We start from the raw sequence: 9,116 nt of genomic DNA on the forward strand, positions 1-9,116 counted from the left end.
GGGGTCAGTGTGAGAGTGGGTGGGGTCAGTGTGAGAGTGGGTGGGGTCAGTGTGAGAGTGGGTGGGGTCAGTGTGAGAGTGGGCGAGGTCAGTGTGAGAGTGGGCGTGGTCAGTGTGAGAGTGGGCAGGGTCAGTGTGAGAGTGGGCGAGGTCAGTGTGAGAGTGGGCGTGGTCAGTGTGAGAGTGGGCGTGGTCAGTGTAAGAGTGGGCGTGGTCAGTGTGAGAGTGGGCGTGGTCAGTGAGAGTGGGCAGGGTCACTGTCAGACATATTTCCTTACAACTTTTAAATTAAATTATGAGTGTGTGTGTGTGTGTGTGTGTGTGTGTGTTTGTGTTTGCACACAGCATTTCTGCCACCTTGAGTGACACTCCACTGTCTCCCTGACCTCTTCCAGATCATGGGGGAGACGTTGAAAGACCCGGTGATAAAGCGCTGCTGTGAGGCGCCCAACCGCCTCCACGACCTGCAGACCATCAGTGAGGGCCTGGAGAAGTGCCAGAAGAGCCTGAACGACTACCTGGACTCCAAGAGGAACGCCTTCCCCAGGTTCTTCTTCATCTCGGACGACGAGCTGCTCAGCATCTTGGGCAACAGTGACCCACTGTGCGTGCAAGAGCATATGATCAAGGTGAGGGCCCACGGTGAGGGTCTCCATTCCCTGACCTAGGGATGACTCATGGTCTTACACCCTGGGTTCAACGATGGGTGTGATGGGTGTGATGGGTGTGATGGGTGCGATGGGTGTGATGGGTGTGATGGGTGTGATGGGTGGTTGTACTCACACCAGCATCCCATCCCATCCCATCTTGCCGTCTTGCAGATGTATGATAACATAGCCATGCTGCGCTTCCACGACGGGGACAGCGGGGAGAAGCTTGTGTCGGCCATGATCTCTGCAGAGGGAGAAGTCATGACCTTCCGCAAGATCATCCGGGCCGAGGGCCGTGTGGAAGACTGGATGACCGCGGTGCTACACGAAATGAGGAGGACCAACAGGCTCATCACCAAGGAAGCCATCTTCAGATACTGTGAAGACAGAAGCAGGTGATAACGGACGTGCGAGGGTGTGTGAGGATGAGCGACTCGATCCTGCGGCCTGGCGCAGGGGGAGATTTATGAGTGTGAGCAGGCAGGCTGACACTGCAGCAAGGCTTTCCTTGCTATGGCAACCCAGCTGCTGAACGCTGTTTCACATGATGAACTCTGGATAGTTCTTGAGTTTTTAAGAGATTCAACTTGAGCAGGGGGTTTGGCTCTACAGTAGAGTCCCTGCCTAGATTCCCCCAGTGAGGGGCTGGGGGTGTGGCTCAGTGGTAGAGCCTCTGCCTAGAATCCCCCAGTGAGGGGCTAGGGTTTGGCTCAGTGGTAAAGCCTCTGCCTAGAATCCCCCAGTGAGGGGCTGGGGGTGTGGCTCAGTGGTAGTCTTTGCCTAGAATCTTCTAGGGTGGATCTAGGGTCTTGGCTCAGTGGAAGAACATCTGCTTAGATGCTCCCAGAGGTAGAATGCTTACCTACCATGCATAAGGCTAAGGGCTTCAGGGAAGCCCTGAAAGAAAAAAAGGAAGAAAGAGAGAGAGAGAGAGAGAGAAGAAAGAAAAGAAGAAAAAGAAAAAAAGAAAGAGAAAAAGAAAAAGAAAAAAGAATGAATACGAACCCTCAGTGCCCACTCCATTCCAGGCACCAGACACGGCCCTGTGCCAGCATCAATGCTATCCCTAGCCTTTTGGGGCTTCTTAGCAGGCCTTACTGTTAGATCAGTGCCTAGCAGTCAGGAGCAGTCCAGACCTGTCTGGATGCCTTACTGCTTAGCTACACCTCCAGCCCCTAGATGGTAGCTTCTCAGCCAGTAGTCTATTGCAGAGCCACGCCTCTGGCCCTATGATGGATATGCAGATATGTAGTCAGGAGCCCATGATACTTCATGGCCTAGCCCTGGAGTTTTCTTGGCCTTCATGCCTCCTGTTCCTGGCCAGACACGTGAACCGCTGCAGCTGACTTCCAGGGCAGTCTCTAGCTGATCCCAGCGTCTGTTAAGTCTGTCTGTGACTGGCTCGCTTCCCCTGCAGGGTGGACTGGATGCTGCTGTACCAAGGCATGGTGGTACTGGCTGCCAGCCAGGTGTGGTGGACCTGGGAAGTGGAAGATGTCTTCAACAAGGTCAAGCAAGGGGACAAGCAGGCCATGAAGAACTACGGCAAGAAGATGCACAGCCAGATTGATGACCTGGTGACACGGATCACCATGGAGCTGAGCAAAAATGACAGGAAGAAATACAACACTGTCCTGATCATTGATGTCCATGCCCGGGACATCGTGGATTCCTTCATCCGGGGCAGGTGGGTCCCATCCCTGGGACACTGGGATTGCTTTACTGTTCTGTCCTTCTGTGGTCTGCCCAGCGATGGCTTCTTCCTTCTCTTCCCCTCCCCACCCAGCATCCTTGAGGCCCGGGAGTTTGAGTGGGAGAGCCAGCTCCGCTTCTACTGGGACCGCGAGCCAGATGAGCTCAACATCCGCCAGTGCACTGGGACCTTCAGCTACGGCTATGAGTACATGGGCCTCAACGGGAGGCTGGTCATCACACCCCTTACAGACCGCATCTACCTGACGCTCACACAGGTGACATATTTGCCCCTGGACATAGCCTGTTGGTTGTTCTAGACATGGGTCTTAGCTTTGAGTTTGGGAAATAGCTTGCACTTGGAGTCTGACTTGTCACTATTGGAACTGAAACCTCCGAGGACATCTTCCCTGGGACGCTGGTCCCTATGCAGTGGTGATGGAGTCAGAGGGTAATAGAAAAATCAAAGAAATGTGTAAGATGCATAATATTAAAGTGTATTGGACCATGAGAAGGCCAGTGGAGGAGACCATGTCTCCTCTTAGGATGGCGCCGGTCCATTGTAAGGCAGATTCTTTTGTTTGTGGTACTGTGGCTAGAACTGAGGGCCTTGAACACGCTAAGCAAGAGCTTACCCACGGAGCTGTACCAGAGCCTGCATCACAGTGCCTGTGTGTGATGGGTCCCTTAGCGCACAGCTGAGCTTCAAGCCCACACCGTGTACAGCACACTCCTGTGCTTGTCTCTGTACTACCTCGCTGTACCTGGGGGTAAGCGGGTGAACGGACGGATGAAGCCCGTGACAACTGTGAGCTCTTTGTCTTTCTAAAAACAAGTGTAAACTTCAGCCAAGCATGGTGGTCATGCTTGCTGAGGTGGAGGGAGAAGGATCAGGAGTTCAAGGTCACCCCAAGCTATATAGCAGGTTGGGTTTTTTTTTTTAACCCTTTTCTCTTTATTTTTCTTTTAAAAAATATTTATTTTGTGTATGTGGGTATACCATCGCTGTCTTCAGACACACCAGAACAGGGCACCAGATCTCATTACAGATGGTTATGAGCTGCCATGTGGTTGCTGGGAATTGAACTCGGAACCTCTGGAAGAGCAGTCAGTGCTCTTAACCACTGAGCCATCTCTCCAGCCCTATCTTTTTTTTTTTTCTTTTTCTTTTTTTTTAAGATTTATTTATTATGTATACAGTGTTCTACCTGCATGTGTGCCTGCATGCCAGAAGAGGGCACCAGATCTCATTATAGATGGCTCCATAGCAAGTTTTAGGCTGACCTGGGCTACGTGAAACCCCATTTCAAAAGCAAAATGTTTAAGCCTTTCTGTGAGTTAGGGGTCTAAAGAGACAGGATCAATGGGAGACCACAAGCATAAGCACTTTATGACAGAGAGGTTGGAGGCATGTTAGTATCCTAGCCTGCTGTTGGCCAGCTGGACAGTCAGGACCGAAGACCAGCGGGAGCCACTTACATTTGGGTCTGAAGCCCTGAGGAATGTCAGAGTACAAGGCCACTAGCCCAGCCAAAGTGGAAAGAGCCTCTCTTTTCCTTTGGTTCCACCCAGTTCTCGAGTGGTGGGGTGGTGGTGGTTGTGATGATGGTGGTGACGGTGACAGTGGTGATGGTGGTGGCAGCAATGATGGTGGTGGTGGTGGTGGTGGTGTAGCTGAGCTGATATTGTCCACCCTGACATTGAACTAACTTGGCTCACCATAAAGTGTCAGACTCTGAGATACTCTCACAGATACACCCAGGAATAACCCAGGACAGCTCCCTGGACAATCGAGCTGACACCCGGAGTTGACAGTGTTCACAGTGTCTACCCATGTGTCCCAGAGATGTGTCTGGGAGCGGCACTCTTTCAGAACACATGTGTTTTACATGTGGCTGCTCACAGGCGCTGTCCATGTATCTGGGAGGTGCCCCTGCTGGTCCAGCAGGAACCGGCAAGACAGAGACCACCAAGGACCTCGCCAAAGCCCTGGGCCTCCTGTGTGTTGTCACAAACTGTGGTGAAGGCATGGATTACAAGGTAAGAGCTCACCATCACTCCCAGTACCCGATTGCCCCGCAGAGGGCTTCTGGTGCAGATACGGTCAGGAAGTATGTCACCTGTCTCCTGAAACGACAAGTGACAGCTGGGAGGGTGGGGCAAGGGTCCTGAACTCAGGCTGCTGAAGTCAGCATAAGGAGCAAGAGAGGGTTAGGAAGATGTCGACTGCAGTACTGCACTCCTGAGTCTAGAGGGCGCCACTGTTCCACTTTGGTTCAATAAGGGTACTGGGGGCTGTGGCGTCCTCTGTGGCCAGATTTTGCATCATTTTAGCAGCTGGCCCATCTAGAGTTTTCTACAAATAATGCAGTCTGGATTACCTAGCCCCAAGTGGGAGTTGGCCTACTGAGGGCCTTGGGAATATTTCTAGAAAGTTCTGTGAGTGTTGGACTAGGCCAGGGCTCCCAGCCCCTCAGCACAGTGTTTAATTTAGAAGAGCAAGCCCCCCCCCCCCCGCCCACTTCCATTTCTGGGAGAAACAGACCCTGAGCATCCTGACGGAATCCCTAGGCTGTCGGGAAGATCTTCTCTGGCCTTGCCCAGTGTGGTGCGTGGGGCTGCTTCGATGAGTTCAACCGGATCGATGCCTCCGTGCTGTCTGTCATCTCGTCTCAGATCCAGACGATCCGCAATGCGCTGATCCACCAGCTGACCACGTTCCAGGTGAGGAGGTGGGGTGGGCGACTCCAGAGTGTTTGGTCCATCATGGTAGGGAGAGCAGGGTAGGGTAGCTCCCGTCAGTCACTGTGGCCCCAAAGCAGAGAGGGATTTACCTGTGTTGTCTAGCTGTCTCTTTACCTCCTTTTAATATTATCCAGGTACCGCATGACACAGATGGTAACCCCCCCCAACCCCCAACCCCCTAAGCCCATTCAGGGCAGGGCTCCTCCCAATCTGTTAACTCTCACAGAAACACTCGAAGGTGTTTAGGTGATACTAAAGCCACTGAAGTTGACAATGACCACATCTGACCAGACATCAAACCTGACTAAATCTGGCCAGACACAACACCTCACCAGACACCACATCTGGTCAGACCTCATCAGACACTGCACCTGGCCACACCTGACCAGATACCACACCTGGTCATATCAGACCATACCTGACCAGATACCACACCTGACCATGTATACCTGACCACATCTGGCCATACCTGACCACACCTGACCAGACACCACACCTGGTCATACCTGACCAGACACCACCCCACATCTGACCAGATACCACACTTGACCAAATCTGGCCAGACAACATAACCTGACTACACCTAACCAGAAATCACACTTCACTAGATAGATAACACAGCTGATCACACCTGCCAGATACCATACTTGCCAGGCACCACACCTGCCAGACACCACACCTGACCAGGCACCACACATGCCAGACACCACACCTGACCAGGCACCACACATGCCAGACACCACACCTGACCAGACACCACACCTGATCAGACACTACACCTGACCAGGCACCACATCTGACCAGACACCACACCTGACCGGACACTACACCTGACCAGGCACCACACCGGCTTCCCAGAGATGTCTTGGCTTCTGTGCTAAACCAGAGGTCCATCTTGCCCACATCACCATGTCCCTTGGGAATGCCCTGTGACCCCAGTTCTAATCCCTATATGAACTAGCAGCTCCATCACTCCCTCCTTTCTCTCCTGCCACCCAGTTCGAAGGGCAGGAGATCTCCCTTGACTCTCGGATGGGCATCTTCATCACCATGAACCCGGGCTATGCGGGCCGCACGGAGCTGCCTGAGTCTGTGAAGGCGCTGTTCAGGCCTGTGGTTGTCATTGTACCTGACCTGCAGCAGATCTGTGAGATCATGCTTTTCTCTGAGGGCTTCCTGGGCGCCAAGGTGAGCACACTGGTGACCAGCTGCAGGCTGTGTTTTGTGAGGATCCTGCCCTGCCCCTGCCCCTGCCCCTGCCCCTGCCCCTGCCCCTGCTCCTATCCCACCCTCTCTGAAGCTATAACTTAATTTGGGAAGGCGCTAATGCTTGAGAGCTTGGGACAGGAGTAACAGTGTTTCCATGTGCCCCCTCCCCAGCAGTGGCATCTTATACATACAGATGCAAGTCTTCACTGTAGCCTGCAATCTGCCCAGGTACACGGCAAACTCAGATGTCACCAGTGTTCCTGTTCTTTCTCTTGCTATGAATAGAGATAGCCTATCAGTCACCAGCAGAGCTTAAACCAATCCTTTTGACACTGAGATACCCTCTCATGTCAGCCTTTAAAAGTCGCACCGCATGGGTAGGGAGATGACTTGGTCAGCAAAGTGCCTGTGTCACAAGCACGAGGACCCCAGTTCAAATCCTCAGACCCACACGAAAGCCAGGCGTGGTTGTGCACACCAGCAATCATAGCACTGGGTGTTGAAAACAGGCAGGTCCCCAGGGTATCCATTAACTCCAGGTTCAGGGAGACACACCTTCGCTCAAAGGTGTGGACTGAGGAGGTGGCTCACCAGTGGAAGGGTTTGCTCTGCTATCATGAAGACCTGGGTTTGAATTCCCAGCAGTCGTAAGCAGCTGGGCATGGCTGCACATGGCTGTAACCGCAGCATGGGAGGGGGGAGACCAGTCAGAATCATGAGGAATCCTGGGTCAAGGCAATATGGTGACGGGTGATAGAAGAAGACACTCAGTTCTTTCTCTGGCTCCTGTATGCACGTGTGCCCATGGGTACATTCACCTACACACTCACATGCCTCTCTCTCTCTCTCTCTCTCTCTCTCTCTCTCTCTCTCTCTCTCTCTCTCTCTTTCTCTCTTTCTGTCTGCAATACTGAAGATGGAGCCCAGTGCCTCATTCGGCCGAGGCATGTGCTCCACCACTGAGCCACCCAACCATTTCCTGAAATTGCATGTCCTTTAAAAAAAAAAGATTTTAGTTTTTAATTATGAGTCTGTGTATGTGCTCATGGGTGCAGTTCCCACAGAGGCCAGAGAGGGCATCTCATTCCCCTGGAACTGGAGTTGCAGGTGGTTGTGAGCCATCCGTCATAATGCTAGAACTCAACTTGAGCCCTCCACAAAAGCAAGATGTGCTCGTAACCACTGGGCCATCTCTCCAGCCCTGCACACAAGAGGGTGCCCTTCAAGGCTCCCATTGCACCTAGCCCACCCCATCCCGAGCTGCCAGGACTCTGGGATTCCAGGGTCAGATTTCTTGTCTCTTTTCATCCAAATTGCCACACGAGCCCCAGGGACCAGTAGGGTTGACTCTTGTGGCCTGGGAATGTTTGCTGTTATTAGAAAGGGGCATGGTAGCTCATGCTGATCTCTAATCCATGCTTCTTAGGAGATGGAGGCAGGAAGATTATAAATTCAGAGACTCCATGTGAAAAGTAAATAAATTAAAGGGCTAAAGATATCGCTTAGTAGTCTTGGGCTCATCCCTCAGTACCAAGCAAACCAACAAAAGAAACAGGGACTGGGCAAAGGGCACCTATGTGATAGGCTGAGGTCCTGATAAGCCGGGAGCATCTGGGTGAGTGGCCCTTGATGACTTCCTGGGATCCACTGTCATTGAAGACAGGAAAGATCCCGGCTTTAAACATCAGCTATAGATCTTGGCAAATGTGTTTGTGTATTTCAGACAGGGTCTCATGTAGCCCAGGCTAGTCTCAAACTCTCTCTATAGCCAAGGATGACTTTGAACTCCGGATCCGCCCGCCTGAACACAGCTCCCATGAGTCACCCCCTCCTAGCTAGCATGGGTGTTCTTTAAATGAGTCCCCAAGGTGCTGTAGTGTGTGTCTCCCCTTCCTGTGGGTCACTGGACACTGGTCCATGAGGGTGAGTGAAGCAGGGGAGAGGTAGGGTTTGGATGGCCGTGAGTACCTGCGGATTAACTTAATGGGATCAGCTTCAGTGAGACAGCTGGACTTTATTGTCCCAGGGATGGGATATATAAGGGCTGTAAGGGGTATGGGTGGAAACAGCTAATTGGTCATAATACTTCGGGTGGGAGGCCAGAGCCAGGCCTGTGTGCTGCTTTGCAGCTCTGGACAAGGTCATTCTTCAGATAAGGCCATCCTCCTGTGTTCAGGGACACTCTCCAGACAAAGTCAGGCAGCAGAAGGGAAGCCCTCACGGAGAGAGGGAGACCTCCATTTTGCACCGAGCTCAGAGCTCCATCTCATCACGGGGCGGGGGGGGGGGGCGGCAACCATGACTTTAATAGCAGGATTCCCCAACACTCTAGTTAGGAAGGAAACTGCACCCTGGTGTTTTCAAACGCTGAAGACCAGCTCTGCCGATCCTGTCTGTAGCTCAGCGTCCCTGGGATACCTGTATCCCTTGGTATTTACCGTGACCCGTGTGTTTACACTGCTGTCTGTCACTTTCTCCTACTGTATTTGTGTCTTATCCCTGCCTTCGGTTAAAAAGACGCTGGCCAAGAAGATGACAGTTCTCTATAAGCTGGCCCGGGAGCAGCTGTCGAAACAGCACCACTATGACTTTGGGCTTCGGGCCCTGAAGTCAGTGCTGGTCATGGCTGGTGAGCTGAAGAGAGGCTCCGCAGACCTGCAGGAGGTAGGCCACTCAGTGTCTTCGGTTCTGCGCGGTTCGGTGCAGTTCCTGTGCATGGGCAGAAGGCATGGCTGCGGACACGGGGCAGAGCAGGCCACCCGGAAGCTCAAGTCTTGGCTATCCCCCCATGAGCTGTTTGCCTTTGCTTTGGTCTCCCCC

The 9,116-nt window shown here is 52.7% G+C and overlaps 1 protein-coding gene across 1 annotated transcript in view; it reads left to right on the top strand.

Annotated features, from left to right (window-relative positions):
• Window positions 1-9,116, top strand: part of Dnah10 (dynein axonemal heavy chain 10) — a 111,828-nt gene that overhangs the window by 50,235 nt on the left and 52,477 nt on the right. The window contains exons 29-36 of the mRNA XM_021162419.2: window positions 396-629; window positions 822-1,045; window positions 2,068-2,337; window positions 2,437-2,620; window positions 4,248-4,382; window positions 4,914-5,066; window positions 6,087-6,275; window positions 8,814-8,960. Coding sequence (XP_021018078.1) covers window positions 396-629; window positions 822-1,045; window positions 2,068-2,337; window positions 2,437-2,620; window positions 4,248-4,382; window positions 4,914-5,066; window positions 6,087-6,275; window positions 8,814-8,960 — 1,536 coding nt within the window. The remainder of the gene's footprint in view (window positions 1-395; window positions 630-821; window positions 1,046-2,067; window positions 2,338-2,436; window positions 2,621-4,247; window positions 4,383-4,913; window positions 5,067-6,086; window positions 6,276-8,813; window positions 8,961-9,116) is intronic.

The sequence above is a fragment of the Mus caroli genome, chromosome 5 (genome assembly GCF_900094665.2).
Source record: "Mus caroli chromosome 5, CAROLI_EIJ_v1.1, whole genome shotgun sequence".
Lineage (NCBI taxonomy): Eukaryota > Metazoa > Chordata > Mammalia > Rodentia > Muridae > Mus > Mus caroli.